Source organism: Buceros rhinoceros, unplaced genomic scaffold (genome assembly GCF_000710305.1).
Source record: "Buceros rhinoceros silvestris isolate BGI_N320 unplaced genomic scaffold, ASM71030v1 scaffold85, whole genome shotgun sequence".
In the NCBI taxonomy this organism is placed as follows: Eukaryota; Metazoa; Chordata; class Aves; order Bucerotiformes; family Bucerotidae; genus Buceros; species Buceros rhinoceros.
Window position 1 is genome coordinate 12914 of NW_010412068.1, and position 24075 is coordinate 36988.

Below are 24075 nucleotides of genomic sequence, written 5' to 3' on the forward strand. Positions count from 1 at the left end.
TCAGCAGGCAGCGAATTTGGCTGCTTGTTGGTACCTGTGCCTTGAAAGGAGAGCCAGGCAGCATGACAAGCCTCCTTCCCCCCAGACCTGATTTTCTTGTCTGTAAAATACCCAGCGTGATAAGGCACCTGTGCGTGGGGCAGCATCGGGGAGGTACAACCCGCAGGTGTACTTAGCCCATCAAGAGAATTTTCCTGGTATTAGAGCGATGCTTTCAAAAAACAAAGTAGTGGTGACAGAGCTTTGCTTTGGGATGAGGAAAATCACTAAGCAATCTGATTTCTTACTGGCTTCACAGCTGTTCTCACAGAAAACTTGAATATGGATTGAATTCGTGACTTATGAGACCAAACTTTCACAGAGGCCTGCACTGACATCTATTGTGATATTATACAAAAGTAGTTTCTAAATATTTAAAGAAAAAAATAGATATTTTCCTATATTATTATGTTACTTACAGACAAATTTTGCTGGCTTCAATATATGATTGGAAAAGAGAAAGTTCGAAGTGCCTCACTTTACTGAATGTACAGCTTGAATGTTCATAATAGCAATAATAATAATAATAATGTATTTTCATTATTGGCCATAGTGGTATGAATATTAAGGCATGTCTCATACTCTCCTCAGGAATACCAATAGATGAGGAAACATAAAGGGTCTTGGTTATGTTCTTAAAGACCACCTGGTGATAAAACAAAACGATAAAAGTGTGTAGCTTTTAGTAGTTTGTGTTTACAGATATGCTAATACAATAAATATGAATTAATTCACATTTTATCTAACATCAGGCAGACAACTTCTCTTTTCTAATATTGTATTCTTTTCCTCGGTATCTTAGAGATGCTAAGGCAGTTCATCTCCCCTCTAAATTTTAATTTAGGTTATCAAAATCTCTGACTGAGAAAGAAGAAAAGCCTACAAGAGTTTTTCTTCAAAGCTTGCATGTATATACAGGTAGTTGCAGGTGTGGGCATATAACTAACAGGAATGGAATATCACAATTCTGAGTAGTAGTACAAATGAGTGAGATTAAACAAATTAACAAATTTTGGGTGATTTTAAAAGATAAAGGAGAATAGGTGGGAGCAGGATAGAGGAAAATGAAGATGAAATGGAAGAGGTGTTGAAGAAAGCTAAAAAAGAAAAAAGAGGAGATAGTGAAGAAATGAGGGAGAAAATGACCCTTAGAAGAACTGAAGCAGCACACACTGCCAGTGTGCTCCCATGTTTTCAAATCAACACTGAGGTTTTTCAGTTGTAAAACAAATTACTAGCCACTGGCAAATGCGCTTAACAAACTGATACAGCTGATCTGGACCAGGCAGCTTTCCTACTACACAAAGACAACTGCAGATTACTTGTACTTCTTTCCTAATATTCCTCTCATCTTCTTGTTCTCTCTTTTTCATGCAGTGCCCAAGCAAAACCTATGATCCGCTCATAAAGTCTACCAGAGACTTTCCCGATGAAGTCATTAGCTTTATTAAACGCCATCCGCTGATGTACAAATCCGTTTACCCAGTGACGGGAGGACCGGTATTCACTCGAATCAACGTGGACTATCGTCTGACTCAGATTGTGGTGGATCATGTCATGGCAGAGGATGGGCAATATGATGTTATTTTCCTAGGAACAGGTAAGAGAGAGGACTTCTACTGTCATTCTGCACAAACCGCATCTTTTGAGAACATTTTCACTCTAGGAGGTCCTGAATAAAACTGTTGATTAACATCTATTTCCTATGCATGAAACTTTGGAAAGCCTTTAATGTGCTCCTGATTCTTTGTCAGGACTTCATGCAAGTGCTAAGATTACATGAATTTGTCATCTTATGAGATTGCTACTGTTGGGCTTTTAGTGCCTCCTGGTCCCTTGGTGATAGAGCAGCTAAGGGTCAGAGTACCTGGACTTTCCTACCCTCAGAGTACTGTGCAGTACTTGTCCTTACATGGTAGTCTAGCTCCAATGCTGCTGGCAGCATGTCAATAATGAATTAAAATAAATTTTAAAAATAACCTTAATAACTTCAAGGAGTATTTCCTGTTATCAATAGCGACACAGTGCTTCAGCATCAAATCTCATGTGGCATTGAACAGCTAAGAAAATTTGAAATAGAGCCCAAGGCAACAATTTCACTTAAATACTTTCGAAGCTATCATTTAGCAACATAAATAGTTCCAAACAGCAGGACCAGAACTGAACAGAGAGGTTAAACTACGATGTCAGGAAAGAAACTTGCTTTGCAGTTTTTCTACGGATAATTATGTATCTCTTTACGTCTTTATGATAGTTATATGCCTTAAGGAAAGAGTCTAGTTTTACTGTAGCAATGAAATTTATGATCAGTAGATGAAACAACCAACAGCATGATATGCTAAGAAATATTAACACACCTCTTCATAACATTTCTGAAGTAATAATCTGCATTCTTACTCCACTGGAATGTCTTATTCTTAATCCACAATTTGAAGTTCTCTTATTAGTAACAGTTCTCGTAAAGCACATCTCATTGGCAGATCCAAACGCTTTAACAAGGACGTCATTGCCATTATCCCCATCACACAGCAGGTGATGAAACTAAGGTACATGGCAGTGAAAAGATTTATCCAAGGACAGGGGATGAGCTGCAGGGAAATTAAAATTTCTGTTTGAATCCTACCCCAGTGCTGTTGGATTGCACTGCATTTTATCTGGCCTATGAGCAAATTTGGTGTCACATAGCGTAGTTTGATAGGAATGGTTCTTCTGAAGTGATTTTGGGAAAGGAGCGAGTTGTCACAAGAGCATCGCCTTTATTTATATAGTGTGAGTTGTCTCAGCATTCAAGAGCTTCCCAGCTGTGATATCACACAAGTAAGTCCAGAGATAGACTCTCTCTTGGACCATTTATATCTTTCACCTCAATCCCTCTCACAACTCTTGTCTTCCAAAAAAAGATGGTGTGAGGGTCTCTCTATGTTCTCCACAAGTCAAGTACGGAGCTGCTAGAGGGAAAAGCACAGCCTCATAAAAAAGGACATGGAAGTGCTGTTTGCTCCCCTGCTGCCTCAGAAGGCTGGGAATAAGCTTTAGCCGTGGTGATGGAAAATCCTTGTTGCTTTCTGACCACAGTCTTTAATATAGACAACAGAGAAGGGAACACATTTCCGAGCTGAGAGATACCCAGGACTTGGGAGTATTCACTAAAAATTATGCTCATTCTGATATAGTGAGAGAAAAAAAAAAAAAACACAAAACCAAAAGAAAACCAGAAAACTTAGCCCTCCAAAAAAAAAAGGTGAGTTCACTAATTAAAATGTACAAAATATTCTTTTAGTGGCTGTAGAGGTTGCTTTCAGATTATTGAGAGACCATTGACTTGAATACTCCCAGGTTAACGGTTACTATCCAGCACCGATGCTAACTCTTTCAGAGTAAACCCTGAAGTTTCGAGGCATCAAGGCCAGCATGTATCCTGCAGTCACTAGGTGGCACTCCATGATATGCAGATATTTATTTACCTGCAGTGCCTTCCTTAAAAGGGAGTTTTCTTTTCTAGAAGCACGTTTTTGTTCTATTTCACTCTTTAAATTGATTTTATGAAAAAAACCCATCAAAGATAAAATTTCAAATATTATAGAGAGGGACTGAATAAAGATATGCCAAGTAACACAGCTTTTGAGTAGCTGAAGATCAGAAGCTTACTTTTTTGAACGTATGCAACCAACTTATACCTATGCCGGTTTTAGCAATTACGTTAACAACAAAAAAATACATGAGGCCAACTGAAAAACTTTTGACTTTGGTAACATGATCTTCAGTAGTTTGGGAAAACAGGAATGAAAATCTCATTCTTTCCATTACAATGTATTATTTGTCATAGTTTCAATGCTCTGCATAGTGCTTAGGACTAAGCTGCACTGTGTCATTTCCACGTTGCACACCCCAGCACCCAGCCCACGTCCCCCGAGAAGATTAGGGCCACAAAAATGACCAGAGGACTGGAACACCTCTGCCGTGAAGAAACGCTGAGAGAGTTGGGGTTGTTCGGCCTGGAGAAGAGAAGGGAAGATCTTGCTGCAGCCTTTCACTACTTAGAAGGGCCTGTAAGAAAATCGAGGACAATATTTTTAGCAGGGGATGTTGTGATAGGACAAGGGGTGATGGTTTTAAACTAAAAGAGGAGAGATTTAGACTAGATAGAAAGAAGCAATTTTTTACAAGGGTGGTCAGACACTGGAACAGGTTGTCCAGAAAAGCTGTTGGTAACCCATTACTGGAAGCATTCAAGGTCAGGTTGGTCAGCGCTCTGGGCGCCTGATCTAGTTGAAGATGTCCCTGCTCACTGCAGGAGGGTTGGACTAGATGGCCTTCAAAGGTCCCTTGCAACTCAAAACATTCTATGATTTTAACAGTGTTAAGGCCATTCAAGATTCACCAGTGTGTAATGGTTTGAGATGAAATGAGCAGGTTTTTTTCTTTTCACAAAGAAGGAATTCTCTTTAAAGTTGACAAATAGATTTAACTTAAAAAAATTCTCTAGAATACTCCAAAGAAGTTATTTCTGTAATGGTTAGATTAGGATTTTGATGCTGAATGGAGGTTTTGTTCAAAAATTTCCCTCAAATGAAACAATAAGTGAAAAAAGTGCATTTCTTAACTCCCCACATTAAAATGAAAGCTACTTCTGAGTAAGGTGCTCTAGCAGATGAAAATTAATTCTGTGAAAAAAGAGGAAATAATTTTCTGATTATTTAGTCCCCTAAGCTAGATCTCTTAGGGATCAGATGGGCCCCAATTCTATCTATCTCAAGGAAATGTGCTGAAAATTTGCGTTAGCTTTATCTTATTTTCCCTTGATGCATTAGCTTTATCTTCAGGGCATGAAATGGAGGGGCACGTGTGTACTGAAACATAACTGTGGGTTTTACATGAAGAACATTCGTTTCAGACATAGGCACAGTCCTGAAAGTTGTGAGTATCACAAAGGAGAAATGGACGAAGGAGGAGGTGGTTCTGGAAGAGCTGCAGATATTCAAGGTAAGCATTAACAGCCACAACATCAATTAAATACTATTCAGAGGACTTTAAGGCCCAAACTGGCTTTGTCTGCCTGGTTGGTTGTTTACTACAACTAGATCAAGTTTCCAGAGGGACATTGTGTAAATTTTTAAATGCCTTGGTATTACTCATGTAAGTGAATTGAAAAAAGTCCAAACCCAAACAAACTGTGATTTCTCAATCACATAGAAAGTCTCATTTATCCGTCTTTGTTCTAGTTTGAAATCTCATTATAAGCCCTATTTTTTTATTTTATTTTATTTTTAATGTAATGTAAATTTTTCTCTTGCCTCAATGTTAGGACTATTCTTAGTACAATTATATTTTTTTTAAACAAACAAACAAAATTCCACAGATGCAGGGAAAGTCTTTAAAGTAACAACTTTAGGAATTGAAAGCATAAAGAAAATAAAACAAGTTAGTTTTGATTATCAGTGTGTTTTAATTTATTGGCGAAGACTGACCCAATGGTTTTGACCATTTTGATTTGGTTATTCTGGCTGAGTGATGAAGAAGAAAAGTAGCTGGAACCTGCTAACACCAACGACTTCTTCATAAATACAGCTTGTAAAAAGCCCAAGCCTATTTTCTGTTGCATGGGCACAAATTCTGATTAATGTCATTGCTGGTGAGGGAGCTGGCATCAACATCCTGTTACAGTAGAAAAATGGATACCTCTGTCTTCCGTACTGAACTTCTTTTCCTTTTAGTAGTTCCTTCTTCATTCTTCGTTTTTTCATTTTGCTTTTTTCTCACTCTGTATACCTCTTCTTCAGTTTTCACCTTGCTTTTTCATCAAATTTTAGCTGCATCCATGGTATTTGGATTACTTTCTCATATACCTTTGTCCTATGTGCTGTACATGGTCTTAGCCAGAATTTCTGCCCGTACTAAATAAATTCATGACTAAGAGACAGTGTTTTCTATGTGTAGGGACACAGTATTGTTTATTTCGAAGAGTGTATTCCTTCACATGCCTTTTGATATGTTATGTGTATGATGAAACTTTGATTTAAAGGATCTCCATGTCTCCTTCACTCTGTCTTAGACAATAATTATAATTATCACTTCTAAAATTTCAAGATTGCTCAGTGGCTCACCAAGTAATCAGCACTTTCAGTATGTGCACCAATTTGCTGCATTCTTTAAACATAATGTCAAGGGCAAATGCACTTTATCATAATTAAAACAAAGGAAAAAAAAGGTTATTTTTTTCCCTGCTCAGTAGATATTCCTTGACATTTTTATTGGTAACATTTATAATTGTTACCTCAATGTTTTTGAATTCAGAAAACTGAAGGGGGTGAAGGGCTGGATAAACATCCCCTGTTTCCTCACACTGCATTAACATTGAACAATAGGCTTAGATTAATCATCTTCGATCAGGTGATAGATAGTACTCTGAGCTTCGTCCTGTTCTTACATCAGTCACTGGCAATAATTTCACTGTCTCTCATACCAGCGAAATACATCCCGGAGCAGAGAATCTCGTAGAATCTGCCTATGTATCCCTTAAATGCCATCTAAACCTTTCAAATAGTGCTTAATAAGAAAAGCTGATTGGAAGGCTCTTTGCCAGTTTCCAGGATGAGACTGATTGCAAACTCTAAGAGTTGAAGTCAGTTGCCTCATCAGCAGCAGGGAAAATATGTGGGAGGTATTTTTGGAAGTATGAGTTTACTTATTTCTTGGGTTTTATTTTTAATATTTGTTTAAACCAAGCAAATGGATCTGTAATTTTATTTACTTTTTCTATGTTAAACTAACGCACCTCATTAATTCATTTTTCAGAACCCTTCATTTATCTCGACCATGGAGATTTCGCAGAAGCAGGTAATCACAAGCTCATTTAATTACTGCAGGATATATGGTACACTGAATACTGGTTACTTACTGGCCAACCTTTCCATGGGTGACTCTTAAACTGCATCTGGAAAGAAGGAGATATGTTTGCCTGCCCAATACACATTTGCTTGCACACAGAAATTTGTGTACCCGAGCTGGTAATCATTCATGGCAACAGATCTTTAGTCACATGGTAGTGGGATTTATGAATGAAATCAATGCACATTCATGTTCCGGACGTGTTAAACTAATGCACCTCTTTAATTCATTTTTCAGAACCCTTCATTTATCTCGACCATGGAGATTTCGCAGAAGCAGGTAATCACAAGCTCATTTAATTACTGCAGGATATATGGTACACTGAATACTGGTTACTTACTGGCCAACCTTTCCATGGGTGACTCTTAAACTGCATCTGGAAAGAAGGAGATATGTTTGCCTGCCCAATACACATTTGCTTGCACACAGAAATTTGTGTACCCGAGCTGGTAATCATTCATGGCAACAGATCTTTAGTCACATGGTAGTGGGATTTATGAATGAAATCAATGCACATTCATGTTCCGGACACAGAAAATACTTGTCTCTTTACAATCTAGTAATAAATGATTATTACTATTATTGTTGTTATTTTTATTAATAGTCAAGAGAGATCAGGGTTTCCTTGTGCTAAAAGTTGTGTGCATACAGACTGAAAACCAGTCCCCTTCCTCTAAAATTGCGATCTATGTCTGGGTGGTCCAATCCTGGCAGTTACGGGGGCCAACCCCAGTTGGGAATCTCCCAACGGGAAACGATTTTATGGCAGCTCTGAGCAATGTGGTGGCTACATGCACGTTCGGAAGGCAGCGTGACACCAGAGCCATCCCTCCCCGCCCCACAGAGGTGGCCAGAGCAGCTCCAGCACAACACGCTTCCCTCATGCATGAGGAGGTATTTCACCACTCAGGCACGCACGGCACAGCTGGGTTCCATCTCCCCTGAAAAAAGGTGGCAGGCCAGCTGGAAGTACTGCATTAGCCAGCTCCAGCTCAGCAGCAAGCACTTGGACCACCCTTGTCTCAATCTACTCCCATGCTGGGGACAGGAGAGTAATATTATCCCCATCGTACCTAAGGATCAGAAGCAGAAGATGAAGTTTTATTCACACAAGGTCATCCCTAGTTCCCAGATTCTTAATGTCATGGCTATTCAGCCACTTGGTTTTAGATGTGTTATTAAACTATTCTTGCCATGGTGTGCTTTATTACAGCACAAATCTAGAGGTGTAAGGGTGTTGAGTGCTGGTGGCTTTCCAGGACCGCAGGCCGCTTTCCTCTCTGACATCTTGTCAAGGATGGATGGGGACTCACTAGTTGACACTGAGCCCTGAGAAAAATTTTATGGTAAAGGAAGAATTCTCTCTTGTTTTGTAAAATCTGGAATAAGGTTGAAAATCTCCAAGTGTGGCACCGAAGACAGGAACTTTTAAAACATGCTACTTAGAGAACGCTCCTAATTAATTTGCTTTGCCTGATCTGCAGCAACAATTGTACATTGGTTCCAGAGATGGATTGGTTCAGCTCTCTCTGCACAGATGTCACACGTATGGGAAGGCTTGTGCAGACTGCTGCCTTGCCAGAGACCCTTACTGTGCCTGGGATGGAAACTCATGTTCCAGATATGCCCCCACTTCTAAAAGGTAAGAAAAAAACTCAATGTGCTCTGAAAGATCTTGCTGTTTGCAAGAATTTCAGCAGTTTCTAATCAGAATGTGTTGCCTTTTTACTTAGCATATCATTTGCCTTAAAATTTGATCATACTATGGCTATGTTTCACATTTCTGCTTAAAGAACTGTGAAGACAATATAGCTTTGTTGTGTTGGACACTAACTCAGCTACTGCAGCTCACATCGTAAATCCACCATTTTCCTTTTTTCTACTGAATGCTTTAAGGCATGGGATGCTCAGATGGAGGTCCAGGTAGCGGCTGACTCTGCCCGAGATGCAAGAGCTTCTCTTCAGCTTCTGCCTTTTGCATAGTGCCCCACCACAGCTGTAAAGCGAAGCTTGACATAGTGTATATATGGGACAATAATAAAATACATTAAATTCTCTAATTTAAACAAACAAGATTCTCCTGTCTGTTTAACCCAGATAACTTGGTACAAAGCGTGTCACTCTCATCAGATGGATTTGTGGTCTAGCCATGAGAGGGAGACAGAGATTAAACTACCGTGATGTGACTTCATCGGGAGCAGTTTTTCCACAGTGAAAGAAACTTCATCTGAACTTTCTGTACCTGGCAGCTGGGACAGCAGAGTGAATCTGCATGGAAGGAGGGCACACTGCAGGCTCTAGCAGTGCAGTACCTAAGTTGCTGGATATGTCTCTTGGAGTTTTCAGCTGATTTGACCAAAGCTCTGAGCTCACTTGCTGAGCAAGAGTCTTTCACATTCTCTTCATTCGCCTTTGGACGAACTCTTTCTGACAGCAATTCTTGCAGTGACAGAGGCTGCAGTTTGAGCTCAGGCACTGTAATGAGACTTTCTGACTTAGGGGGTTGCAGGGCTGGGACCTGAGCAATTAGGCAAACCATTGAAGTTAATGACTCATAGGTTATCGTGTCATGGTGTCAAGGAACTTTATGTGTTTTCCCTCAGAGCCAAAGCAAACTAAATTCAGAGAAGCATAAATGGAAGGAGAAAAGCAAGTGTTCAGGCTCACTGCAAAGTTAGTGACACATGAGGCTTGCTGAAGCCTTAGGTGGGCTGGGACAAGGAGATTGATGGTCCATACTTTTTAACAGATGTGCAGTTTGGTGGGAAGGCCAAAAGTCTGTAGCTTCAAAACAAAGGATGAGTGACTGGCCCTGGGAATCCTCCAGTAGATCAGTTACTTGAATATTTTTCTTCTGTGTAGCAGCCCATGCTTCCAGCATGTCTACAGCTTTTACCACAGTGGACAACTCAGCCTTGGGAACCAGCTTTCCTGACAAGGCATTGCTTTTCGCTCCTGTTATCTTCAGTGTGACTGTGAGGGAGGAACCAGTTCCTTCCTGGGTCTCCAACTGTCCTGCTAAAAAATTAAAATACAAGCTTTTTTTGTAATTCTTGGGAGGTAAATGCAATCGTCCACAGAGGAAGAGTTTGCTATATTTGTAATCCCGTTACATCACAGTGCGTTTAAGTAGCAGAGATTATCAGGCAAATTAGTTGTGGAAGGAAGCAGACTGTCTCAGACCATTGTCTCAAGGACTTTTTGTGTCCATAACGATGAAAGATAATCAGGTTTGTCCATGCTTTTTACCAGACAAAAACATATGCATGTTTTCTTCTCTTCATTTTAATGATTGGTTTACTAGTCAGTATTACCTTGGGCTGATCCTGAGCTCAGTTTTGAATACTACCTATTGAACCTCAGATCTGGTTTGTGACCTACCACATTAAGGATGTTTTGAGGTACTGACAAGACAGTCCATGCCACAGAAAAGCTGTGCCCTATTCTCCTAAAGCTGGTTTAGGCACTCTGTCACTATATTACACACATTCTTTATTCTAGGCAGCTTTTTTCTCTCACTTTTTCTCTTTCCCCTCCCAGTGGTTTTCCTAAATCACAGTCCCTTCTCTTGATGTCGATTGTACAAATCTCTCTAGGCCACATGCTGCTTTGAGGGTGAGGCTGTTTTTAGTTAAGACCGTAATTGTCAGCAGTAGGGTGGGAGCAATGCGAGTCCACATCTGTTGAGCTCCTCTGTATTTTGTTGATGAATTCCAGCAATTATGCCTGAAGTGTTACAAGTTTGCATGCTCTTCCCATAGGCGAGCCAGAAGGCAGGATGTCAAGTATGGAGACCCTGTTGCACAATGCTGGGATGTGGAAGACAGTGAGTATTTTGCACCTTTCTTGCTCTTGTGCTGCTTTGACAAAAGGGTCTCTGTAAGGGTCTCTGTCTGCAGAAACTTGCTGAGCTCTGTCATTAAGGCAGTTGCCTTCCATGCTTCATATACATACCCCTGCCCCAGCTAAATTTGCAGAGTCAGGACTGATAAGGCACAGCCAGCATGGGATGGCACCCTCACACCCCTTATGGGTGACCCTCTCCAGCACTCACCCAGGCAAGGGAGATGTGCCCCTGATGCAAAAAACATCACACACGTCCCTGCAAGTACCTAATGAGATGTGTGATGTTTCATCCAGAAACGGGAGATAATACCACAAGGAAGCCCACAGGGATGGATGGGGGACACGCCATCTTGTCCCCTTTAGCTGCACTCACTCGGCACAAGCCTCGGGGCCCAGCTCCAGCTGCCAAACCAGCCCCTTCCCCTCCCCACAGCTACTTAAATGCTCCTTGTTATTAACAAGAGCCTACCTCCCCCCTCTCCCCGGCAGCTCCCTGCTCCCTTTCCCACACCCTCTTTTTGGATGCCAAAGGGTCTGGCTTGCTCCTTTGGCAACTGCAGCACTTCTCCTACAGCCAGCACTGTCAGTACGAAATCCTGCGGTTACGCAGCAATCTCTGCGGCAGTGTAAAATAAATGAAAAGCATTCAAAACCAAGCTTTGGTTTGTCTGGGGCTCTTCTAGCCACTTATTAAACCCAGTCAAAACAGTATTGATTATATCGCTGCGCTGAACGTTTGCTTCGGGATGAGCCACTGCTTTCCATTGATCTCTGGTTCTTTTCATGCCGCTGCGGTGCTGCGTGCCTGCTGCAGATCTTGGCGTGAGTCAGTGCAGAAATCAGAGCTGCTTGCCACAGATCAAAGCCTTAAGCCTGTTGCACAGTACAGAGGGCTCTGACTGTACATGTGTGCTTGCAGACGTAGTTAAAAAGTCAGGGTAAAATCGCATTTCCATTAAAGTCAACAACAAAACTCCTGTTCATTCCCAAGGGCCAGAATTTCCTCGCTTGCTGATTACCACGGCTCTCCAAATTGTGGTATCTGAGACTGTGCAAAACTCAGGGTTATAGAAACCCTCGCAGAAAGGCTGACAATGTCGTATTTTCCTGGAAGGATAAAGAGATACTGGAAGAATTAGGCTTTACTAGACAAATGTAAAACAACTTAGCACAGAAATTGGTATCAATCCTTTGACCTAATGTAGCACCATCAACAGAAATTTTATTCAGCTGGGGATGACTCCTGTGTGCCATAAAACCAGGAAGCTGACCGGTGCCACTAGAGGTTCTTGGCTTATTTATGCCATTTGCAACAATTAATAACATTATGGCCCCAAAACCTATTTAAATTCAGTGCTCCACTGTGTGAGATTCCCTCCCAGAGACTTCATTGGCTGCATGAAGTTGTTTGGCTCTACTGAAATCTCAGTGGCCCAGTGAAATAAAAGAAAAGCATTTAATGCGGAGAGCTTGAATTTCTATAGATCTTGTATAGGTACTTACGGTATTGAAAACACAATCCAAAACTCTATTAATTTTGTTGCTGAGCTAAATTTTCATTTAGGTGAAACCATTGATTTCACTTTCTGTCATTGGCAGGACGTAAGAAACAGCCTTAGTCTGATGGTAAGGCAGATAAAACAGACTGGAAAGGGAAATAGAAATGCAGAGAATAGAAATGACTTGCGCAGGTTTACAGCAGGCCAAGAAAGGAGCCCGGATCTTCTCATGGCTCCTTCAGTGCTTGGTCTGAAACATACCACAGGGCATTTCAAATTATATTGCAGAAAGGTAAACTTAAGTTTACTTGAGCCCTGCGGCACCTTTAAAGTGTTTGGGATGAACAAACCAGACTGTACAATCTACCTTTAGCAGCTGCATCTCAGGTTTAGTAGTTGTGTTACTTACTTAAAGGAAAAATACAGGTCAGATTTTAAATTCCTCAAAGGTGAAAGCCTCAACTTCAAAATGGAGCAAGCTCATGATATAGATTTTATTGACCTCCTTAGAAACCAGTTGCACTAAAGGAAGGTTAGCAGCTGCCTCTAAATCCTCATAGTTATAGTTTAAGCTAAAAGTTAAGTTTCCTTTTGCTTTTTTATAATTCACTCACTTTTGCAGCATCTGTTCTGAATCAGGCTATTTTCCCATTGCTTTAAAAACCAGGTCAGGGTTAATCTCCTGTACCATGTTTGCTTTCCAGGCATTAGTCATGAAACTGCTGATGAAAAGGTGATTTTTGGCATTGAATTTAATTCAACTTTTCTGGAATGTATTCCTAAGTCCCAACAAGCCTCTATTAGGTGGTATATTCAGCGGTCTGGAGAAGAACATCGAGAAGAGGTAAGTTATAGTCATCAAGGCAAGTTTTCTCTATAGAGCATTCAGCTGTGCATTGAAAGGCAGGAGTTATTGGGATTAGTTGATGCTTTGCTTTTCCTTGCCTCACCTTAGGTATCACGCAGCATTCTGGTATCACCATTTGGGGCATGCAGTGGGGAAGAGAGAAGCCATTTGCACTGTGTCATAAGGAGATTTAGTTATTCATTTTGACTTACATGCTCATTCTATTAAAAAAAAGAAGGAATAAAAGATAAATTAGGCTTTAAATAGTAAGAAAATCAGAGTATTGGGGAAAAAAATAAGTCATTAACACGACTACCTCTGCAGGTAAATGTATGTTCAAACCCCTTTGTTTTAATAAAATCTCTGTTCCATTTAGTGTCTGATTACATTCCCTTATCATGTTAGGCAGCGTAGCTAAGAACTGCATGTATGGCTTGCTGCTTCTCTCCATGTCTCCCTAGAGAAGGAATGGTCTGTGCAGTAAAAAGCTTTTTATTTGTTTTTTTTTTTCTTGTTAGTGAAGTCTGAGAATTTATCTTAAATGCACTTTGTGCTATGCAGAGATGTCAGGTTAAAGAATTGCACCTTGCAGCTGGAGTAGAAAGTAGTGAGGCTTGTCAGGGCCATTAATTCCTGCAGGAGGCAGGTTTGGGGTCCTCACTGGTGGAGAAGCCCTGTAGAAGCTTCCAGGTCCCCGCGTTTCCTGATGATTCGTCTCTGAGCTAGTGACAAAGGAGCCCTCTTGATGTGCCCAAGAGGTCAACGTGCTGGGGCTGTTTTGGACTGGGTTTTAGTGAGTTTCAAACCTCAGGGGTTTTCATAGCATCTTACATGAGTGATTTTGTGTCTAAGGCCAAGTCCTGCTGTGATGGCAACCATGGCAACAGGGAAGGAGAAGGGAAAAGAACTGCCCTTTCAAATTAACTGGTCCCAGGTGTTAGATATGCTTTTTTGTTAAATGTTCATCCAAGACAAAAATTAGTTTAAATGACAGGAACTATCAAACACCCTACCGGTCTTCCACTCTCAATGATAATTCATCCTATGAGACTTTCTGAGAGCAGAAAATGTGCTGGTTCTTTCTGAAGGCTGGGGAGATGCAGGCCAGAACAGGTGCCCCTGAGAACATCACTTCGGGGTGAAGATGTGACTTGTGGCAGCAGTTCCAGAGTTGCAACCCCGGTTATGTCTTGACTCAGGAATCCAGAGTAAGGGGATACAAGGCACTTCTGATTTTCCACCAAATAAGACAACTCCACCCCCCCGCCAAGTCTGTAAATTGACTATGACACTGCAGTACTTTTAATCTACTTCCCTTCTCTTACTCATGCTTTGGATTGGCAGAGCCTTTCCTCTGCTGAGAATAAAAATGACATTAATTTATAGGCACAGATTTTCCCAGAACATGCACTAAACACCAAATGAAAGAGATTACTGGTCTGAAATACCACCTCTAACCTCCGTTACAGCCCATACTTGGAAATAAAAGAAGTGATCTTCTGATCAGCTGGTCAAGCATGTTCTCAGCCACAGGCGGCTGAAGTGAAAACCCGGTTAGAAATGTATCAGCTTTTAAAGACCTGTGGGCATTCGTTGTTTGTGTGTTTATTGACTTATCTTTAACTGTCCTGTACAGAGGATTCTGCGCTCTACTTCCCTGAGGCAGCGGTTTGTAAACACACAGATTTGATCAGGGAAACAACGTACTCGCTTAATTCTAACCATGTGGTTAAGATTCATTTTCAAATAAATTTAAGCAGATAGATAATCAATAGAGTTTTGCTTTTTTGGTGTGATTTTTTAACCTTTTTTCTGAACAGGAAGTTATGTCAAGTTTGAAGGAGACTCACTACTTTTTTAAAATAATGTATTGCAACTATAGCATGCACCTGAGCTTCTCTAAAATAGCTACGAACTTTGCGTAAAGCAGCCAGTTCCTCGTGAAGAATGTAGTATTTCTGCATCATAAGAAGTCACTTTCAAGATTTGTAAGCCTCTTTTTAAGGGCTGCTTTTGAGTTTTGTCTGTGTCAATTTAGGGAGAAAAAAAATTGGATTATTTTCTCATAAATCACACGTTCAGATAGGCCTCTGAAGGTTGGCAAGCCAAGCTCAAGCTCTCTTTCTTACTTGATTGTTGAATAAACTGCAGGTCAAACAAACTTCTGAACAAAGTTAGGACAGGCTAATCTATATAGCATAGCCTAAGTTAAGGCTGTATTAATTTTTGCTGTGGTTTGTATTTCCAAAAGCTCCATTGTGTCAGTGACCCGGTCCCTGCTCTTTGTTCTGGACCAAACACCAGAGTTCCCCAGGCACGGTGAGGTCCAGTACTGCAGGACTGCCCTACGTGCCAAAGATGTGCACGTTGAGAGAGAGCAAGGCACTGTGTGATGGCGTTGGAAGCTCTGGCAAGCACAGGGTACATCTTTGCACACCAGCAGCCTTCCACAGCAACGTTTACTGGGCTCGCTCCGTGTAAACGGTCCGACATCTGTTTGTACGAGAAAATGAAAGCTTTGCTAAAAGTCTAGATTAACCTTTGAGGCAAATTTAGGAGAAAATTTGAAGAAGTCTGCAGACAGAATTTCTACATAACGAACACTAATAGTAGGCAAATAGCATTTTACCACATATTGTCCCTAGAGCCATAGTAGTGTTTCTGTGATATAGCTTTAATAAAATATGGGCTGGAGCAAGTGTTCTGCAACTCCTTGGGATGATTTTGTTGGTTTATTTTCATAATTTTTTTGCAATCTTTGAAGATAACAGTCTGTATAAGAGCCAGCATCAGAGCACTGAAAGACAGTGTATCGCTATTAGGTTTGTTTGATTCCTGTAACAAAATTTTTGTAGTGTTTTGACTCAGGCTAGTTCCAAGCTCCTAATAACTTGAACTGCTTCTGAACAAACTCAGCTTGCATGTCTCAAATGATCATAATGTGGATTACCATTTTTTAGAAGAAAAAGAAAAAAGCTTTTTTCATTAATTTTTAAGATATAATTTAGAAATGACACGTTTTCAAATACATGTACCTAAAGTTAAATTCCTAATTTCATGTATGGCTGTCCAAATAAATGACCAGGTCTGTAGAGATGCTGAACAATCACTCCTCAAATTAGATAGAATAAGGATATTAGCAGGTTAAAATGTTAACCCTTTTTTAATTTGGGGATCCAGAAATTGAGATTTTTGGCTTTTCTAATTTGACTTATCAGTGAAAATTAATTCATCAGTATTAGAGCCTAACTGGAAGCCTTCCTAGAAAATCCAAAGATTGGCATAGTAATTGACTTTCTTTTCAAAGTACTTCAATTTGACAAAAACACTAAATGTGACAGCAGAGGTGTGGTCATATTTTCTGTGTAGCTTGATCATTGCATAGCCAATGCCTCACCATAACTTTTCCCAAGTTTTTATTTTCTGCTCTCCCTTCCTGCAGCAGATTTATCAAATAACACTGTACATTATTTTAGTGTACATTATTTTAGTACATTATTTACATCTTACGGGTCTAACTTACTGTGGTGACGATACCATGCTTTGCAAATGACTCCATACCTGAAACTTAGGTTATGGGCTTTTAGTTTCAGGGCTGGAACCGAAATGTCTCAGAAAGTCTTAAAAACTGGCTTTACAAATAGATGGCCTTGCACTGTCCTGGACATGCACTACAGCTTCCTGAGGGAAGGAAAAGGGCAAAACCCAGGCTAGATGGGAAGCGTTTGGCCCAGCAGGATGTCCCTGACATTTCACCCTTAGGGTCATGGTTCAGAATGTGACTTCCAGGCAGAGCAACCTGTGGGGAGGGACAGGATCTCCCGTGGAACAGGAGCCGTCACCAGGTCATTTTGCTGCCAGTGGGAGTACATTTCCCTGTAGTTTGGAGCTGTTTTAAGGTCAGGAGTCAAATATCTAGTGCTTTTGTGTTTAGTGTTGCTCACGCAATTGATCATATTTCTTCCTGTGTGTGCAGGCTCAGTCACTGAGATGAGGGAGGGCGTTTCAGTGTCTGGAGTTCATAAAAAACGTGTGGACGTCATCTGTTCATAATGTCTTAAACTGCTGAAGTTTTCTGAAGCTTAAAACAGATATTTATTTCTCAAAAAAAATGTTCTATGTGTTATGTTATGTATATAATAGGTGTCAGGACTGCAAAAAAGCAAAACCATGGCTCCTTACTAAGCCATTAGTTTTGGTGCCTCATGGCTCTGAAATGTGTTAGCCCCGCTGCTTTGCCTTTCACCCCGAGTCTCCTGCAGCTCCATGTCTGCCAAGCTGCCACCTCCCCTTGCAGAGGACAGAACAAACCATATGGTCTGAAGTGACAGAAGAGGTGCAAATCACTTTTAACTCTCTCCTTCCTGCTCTATTCATACTCGGGGGTTCTTACCCTTCCCATATTGCTGAACCTCAGCCCTGGGCTGTGGTTTTCTGACAGACCCAGCTTAATGACCATCTGAGGGCTTGGCAGGTACAAGGGTTTGACCCACTCATGGGCAGGACATCTTGTGAGGCTCAAGACTATGACCTATCTCCTCTGTTAGAACAAAGAGATGTGTTTCCATTCCACATTTTAGCGACTGAGAAGATGTTTTTTCAGTTTACAGAAGACATAAATTTCCATATCTTTTTTTTTTTTTTGTGGCTCAAGATTTTTGCAACATGATGGTGATTTTCTTTGTTACAAACATCTGGTCAGCAGCATCTTGTGAAACAATGCCACAGATTTAGTGCCATCCCTGAAATCTAAGAGACAGATGAGAGCTGAGTAAGGAAGCGGACATACTCCAAGGACTGAGTTTCCAGTAGTATCTTCTGATAGAGGAGTGTAGGTCAGTGTTTGAATCCTTAGGTCAATGAGAAAGAGATTAAGAGAGTGGGGAAAAAAAAAAAAAATTCATTATGCAGCTTAGGGACTACTTATAGCTCTCACACTTTCAATCTTTTATTTTATTACATGACTCATTGGCTTTTTTTTTTTCTCCCTAAAACCTTGAGATTCTTAAGTAAGACTCATATATTTGATAGTTTCCTGGGGGAAGAAAAAAAAAAAGTAACTCTGAACTGAGATATAGCATGTGAGATTTCTGCTTTGATTTGGATACACTGGGGCGTAGGAGTTTAACATTTGGTCTCAGAATAAGGAGTTGGCTCCACCTTGAAAATAATAGGAATCATGCATTTCGATAATGACATTGTACCAGCAACACATTCTTCATTTTTTATGTGGTTTCTTGGTAAATAAAAAAAAGATGTTAAAAAGAAAAAGAGGAGGAAAAAAAAGAAAGAAGAAAAGATAAATTAGCTCTACAGCTGTGTTGAAGCTAAATGATTATTTTCCTAGTACAAGAGAAACAAACGATAATGCAAAAAAAAAAAAACCAACCCCCCCCAAAAAAAACCAACCCAAAGTGATCTTTATTTCCAGTCAAATTATGAGGATAAAGAAGAAAACAACAGGAAAGCTAAGACAAATGTGAATTCTCAGCAAATGTTCCTCATTTTCATTTCTCCCCCTCTCAATTTGTTCAGGGGTTGTAGCTAACCCACGATTAGTCCAGCTTTTACATCTAACATTTTTTCACATGTTGATTAATGAGGGAAGGCAGGCTTTGAAGCCACTTTCTTCTCCCAGGCAGGTGCAGTGTTTTAACTGTGAAAGAGTTGACATGTGAATTATTTGTAAAGAGGGAGCTATCTAAACACATCATTAGCAAAGGACAAAAGGCATTGACCTAACCTGGTGCCACAGCACTTTCAAATCGCTGGTTGTTTTCCAGCTTACTGATTGTTTAAAGATTTGCCATCATTATTGGCAAAGCCTATTTTTCCTTCTTTGTTAAAATCAGGTTGTGAAAATCAAGTGTTTGATTTGCATGGAGGCATTTCCCTTTGTCAAATACTGCCAGTATCTATCAGGTAATGTAATTTTAGGCAAAATTATCTGCTTATCATGAAGGATGAAAAGTTCAATTTTTTCATAAAATATTTTTAAAAATCTGCTCCCACTCCACTAAGAAAAGAAAGTTAACAGTAATCAATTTCTTCATTTTTGTGGCTTGTAATTTGTTCCCCATTGAACAAAACTATGTCTCTCATGTTTAAGTTTTATTCTATGCTCAAATTTAAACATGTCGGCAAGCTTTTATGAATAAAGCCTTTGTGCTTCTGAATTGCTAAATTCTATTTACATATATTTTAGGAGAGTTATTGATTTTGACATGGAGGTGCGGAGCAATGAATCCACAGCTGACCAAAACAAAATGATGTCTTTTATGTAACTAGGCTTTTCACACTCCTCAAAATTTAATAAAATATGTTTTACATCTATGGGTCAGGAACCAAAAGGCACATTAAGCATTCAAGTGAAAGGTTAAAGATCTACTACCAAGTAATGAAATGCCAGGTGTTTATGAAACTCCAGAGCCCTGTGGGGGGAAAAGTAGAGAGGAAGGACAGGAAGAATTCTGAACCTATGGGTAAAACAACATAAACAGGATACCAAAAAGAGAAGTGAGGGGGGGAAGCAGTAATGAAGTGTAGCTCAATACGTGTGAAATTGGAGCCATAATTTCATCCTGCTAGAGGATAAGATAGGAATGAACAATGAAGGCACAGAGAAGGAGGAGGTGACAGTCACTGTAAATCAATATCCAAGGTTAACACAGGACATTCTGTAAGAGCGCTGCTTCATTATAAATAGGAGTCATGATGGGCTGGGATTAAGGGACACAACCAATTTAGACTCTGGTAGCTTTCTCTGTGGTGTCCCAAAGCAGGTGGGGGGCAACTCCATCAGTTAACACATTTACGACTAGAAAGTGGTGACTGCTACAGAAATGGTAAATAGTTATGAGTAGCAAGGTGCTGGACTTGAGTGTCCAGTGATCTTTTCAAGTCTAGATCTGCCATTATTCTGCCTTCCTTTCACTGAAAACAGGCGGAGCACTAATGAGGGCTCTTTGGGCTGGCACCCAGCCAGGCGAAACAGCCGGCTGGAGATCTTCCAAGTGTAGGAGGTACACAGCTGTCAAGACGCTCTAGACTACAATACTGGCAGAGCCACCGTTAGGCAGATGCTACTGTTGCAATTGCATTAAGCTCTGAGCTCAAAGAGATCTGACCTGTTTTCACTCAGATGATGTTGGAACTTAGTCTTTTCATAGAGCCTTATGAAACCCAAATGTCTGGAAATTAGGTCCTTCTTCCCATACTTTTCCTAAATTTCTCAAACTTTGGTCTTCATGTTGACATGAAGCCTGGGCAGAAGAAAGAGGGACTTCCTTGTCATATCGGGTCAGCCAAGCCTCCAAACACTTCCACCTGGCCCCTGCTCCTGATTCTCTTTCTGGAGTACAGCACCACAAGGAAACACCTGCCCTAGATGTATTTCTGCCTACAGCTACTTATTTGTAGATACCTTTTAATGCTCCTGTTTTTACTGTGAGAAAGGTACATATACTTAGAATGAATGGTCCCTGGCTGATAAAATCGAGGACTGCTGCCCTGTGTTGTAGGTTAGGGAGGTGAAAATTGGTATTTTCTAGTCTGTCTCCCTGTTATTTTCTTTGTGTGTGTTTCTGGCTTGACTGTGATTTCTCTGGTTTAAACTCAGTGTAGTAAATTAAAAGTAGCCTCTGCTCATGTAGCACCTGTTGTCAGAACAATCAATTTTCCAGGAATTTCCTGAAATGACTAAGATTTCACCCTGCTGGTGCCAAGTAGGCATGCTTATATACAGTTTACAAACAAGGAAACTCAAGCTCAGGGTTGACCCAACACTGTTTACTGGTGGCAGGAGCCAAAAAGTATTTGGCCACACAATCAAGCAGCCAGAGTCACGTTCTGACCAGTTTGATTTCTTGTCTCTGCTGCACTCAGGTCGATGGTAGTACACAGGCCTATATCCATCCATCCATCCATCCACTCACATATCTATCTATCCATCTACCTACATACCTACTTACCTACCTACATACCTACCTATCTAATCCGTACCTTACTGAAGACTGTTGCAGCTGATTCAATAGCAAGCCAAAGTCATTATCAAAGAAAATTAGAAAAGGGTAAAGCTCAAAGCCCTGGGAAGTCGTCTCATCAATCTCATTGCTCCAAGAGACTCTACTATGATAAAGTACTAGTGAGTTGGAATCATTTCTGATGGAGAATCTGAAGTATGTATATATTTTTTCCCATGGAGTAGAAGAGGGAATCATGTGCAGATTTTTTTACATAAAGAAGCAGTGTGCAGCTTACCCACTGTGAATAAATCTAATTTAGTCATCTTTATGCCTCCCTGATCTTCATCTTCTGAAGTGTGCTGGAGGGTCAGATGTGCTCTCTGGGAAATTTTCGAGATTCTGTGTTGGCTTTTTCCGTTCCCACTCTGCACTTCTTAAACCCCCTCCTCAGCCCAGTGCTGAAGTTTTTCCACATTATATCAATGCCACCAGCAGTGCTGAGGTTGTGTTTAAGGCCCTGGCTTTGCCGTGGGCCGAGCAAGTGCCACTGCAGGTCTTTCAGTGCTCCTGTGTGCTGCAGCCTCTGTGTGGCAGCAGAACATAGCACGCCTGGGAGGTGACAGCCTTGGACTAGACCAGCATCATTCTCAAAGGAAATACAGGTGTTGGATATTGGTATTTAGGGCTCTGCTTTCTACTTCCACCTCTCCTACTAATCTTTGTATGGTCTTTTGCAAATCACTTACCTTCTTTTCCAGCTGCAAAAATACTTAGATGCCCAGTGCCTTATCCTGTTGTGGGATTTTTGGGGTGAAAGGGGTTATGCTTTTTTTTGACTTAGGTTATTTTGGAAATCAGTTTCAGATCACCAGATATATGACTTACCTGCCAGTGTTATTACTCTGAAGTGTACCTTATTTTTAACACATGAGATTGTGCTGTGTGTTTTGAAATATTTCTACTCATAAATGAAATTACAGTCATGCTGACAGACTTCAGTTCTCACTTGCAATCTCATTCTTGGGTTTTTTTTTTCCCTTTTAGCTCTTCTCTACAGATCTTAACAACAAAAGAATTGTATTTGGTTGTATTCATCTAACCTCACTGTGTGCTTTTAATTACATGTCAGTGAGTCAAAGCCAGGATAAACATCCTTTTGTAAAACCCAGTAGAAGCACATCAGAATCACAGTGTTTCACTTTAAAAATCAGTAGTAGTATTTATTTTCAGTGTAATAGGTCCTCAGCACCCCAGATATATACAAGCACACTGGTATATTGAGTGCATTGAGAAAAGCAGTTCAAATAAATGGGATCTGTGGCACTAAATGGCTACCCTTCTTTGCAGACTGCAGTCTAAGTTATTGCACTGTGGTGGGATGAGTGTTACTGTCTGTCCTGCAGCTGCACACCGTGTTTGACTACTGCATGCTGCAATGCCAGTGATACAGATGCTATAGTTAGGTGCAGAACTCAGGCACTGAAATGACCTCCTGGTATCTGTCCCAGCTGCACATACCCCACCATGTGCTGGCACCCGAGGGATGGAGCATGCCATGGGCCAGCTGAACCTTTTTTCCACCGCAGTATAGCACTGACGTGTTCTGGTTTGGCCAGTGAAACTCACCTATCACATTCTTCTCTGTCCAACCCTACAGCTGCAGGCTGACGAAAGGATTATCAAAACTGAGCATGGGCTACTGATTCGCAGCTTGCAAAAAAGAGATGCGGGAGCCTATTTCTGCAAAGCCCAGGAGCACACCTTTGTCCATACCATCGTGAAGCTGAATTTAAATGTCATTGAGAATGGACAAATGGAAAGCACTCAGAAAACAGAAGATGAGGAAGGCCGGGTGAGGGATTTGCTGACGGAGTCCCGGCTGAGGTACAAGGACTACATCCAGCTCGTCAGCAGCCCCAGCTTTAGCCTGGATGAGTACTGTGAACAGATGTGGCACCGGGAGAAGCGGCGGCAGAGGAACAAAGGTGGTGCCAAATGGAAGCATGTGCAGGAGATGAAAAAAAAGCGAAACCGAAGGCACCATGAGCCAGCCAGGCCACCGTCTACGTAATTTGTAAATGCTATTTAAAGAAAGGACATTTTCCATGAAAAAAAATAATACTGTGTTCTGGTTTTGTGCATCTTGCCTATGAATTCATACTGCTTCTTACTGAAATCAGATAACTCACCGTCACTGTTAACCTGTATGAGACTGTATAATATGATTCAATACCAAATGTGACGTTCCTTACTGGAGTACCACACACCAGGCAACCAAATGCATTCATTAAGAAGAAAAGATGTACACTTTTAGCAAATCTCTGAGTAGCCTTAGGCTACATGTGCTGTGTTCTGTACTTCCTGCATAATTCTGACATAGGATTTAGTGTCCGTGTTCCCATGCTAATATTATTGCCACATTCCACCCCAGAGATGGCTACATTTCAGGGGAGGGCAGATGTACTTCTAGTTCTTTGGCATCTTTCTGAATAAGAAGCATGGTAGAAATGTGTGACAGATCTGCAAAAATACCCACTAATTTACCCGTTGGGCTTGTATACAGGCACATGGGTGGGGTTTGCTAGCACAGAGAGGCACAGCAAAAAATCAAATTAAGTATTGGCTTAGGGACAACATTCATTCTCCCCACGAAAAAAGGAGAAGGCATAATCATAGTTTAAGAGAGGGGAATTATTGAGCGTTACTCATTAGAATTTGAGTGGCCACTAGTTTTCAGTCCATCTGCTGAAACAACACGTTGACTCTAATTGAAATTGCCACCAAGATGCTTGGGTTTAAATTTCCTAAGTGGTCCCTGGGAGGTATATGCACAAATCCTATTAACAAATAATGGGATTCCTGCCTGCACCTCTTCTATCTCTCCAAAGGTTTGACTCTGCTTGTTTCTCTGGCCCTTTGCTAGCTTTGTTTTATGCAGAGGAAAAGAAAAAAAGACAACAACAAAGCTAAAATGAAAGACGATGAGGGAAAA

At 40.8% G+C, this 24075-nt stretch overlaps 1 protein-coding gene across 1 annotated transcript in view; it reads left to right on the plus strand.

Annotated features, from left to right (window-relative positions):
- Positions 1-23731, plus strand: part of SEMA3D (sema domain, immunoglobulin domain (Ig), short basic domain, secreted, (semaphorin) 3D) — a gene marked incomplete at its 5' end in the record, with an annotated part of 36314 nt that extends 12583 nt beyond the window's left edge. Inside the window, 7 exons of the mRNA XM_010136211.1 lie at positions 1417-1639; positions 4934-5022; positions 6835-6876; positions 8412-8569; positions 10689-10753; positions 12977-13116; positions 22741-23731. Of these exons, the coding sequence (XP_010134513.1) occupies positions 1417-1639; positions 4934-5022; positions 6835-6876; positions 8412-8569; positions 10689-10753; positions 12977-13116; positions 22741-23154 (1131 nt within the window). The remainder of the gene's footprint in view (positions 1-1416; positions 1640-4933; positions 5023-6834; positions 6877-8411; positions 8570-10688; positions 10754-12976; positions 13117-22740) is intronic.
- Between the last annotated feature and the right edge of the window lie 344 nt (positions 23732-24075).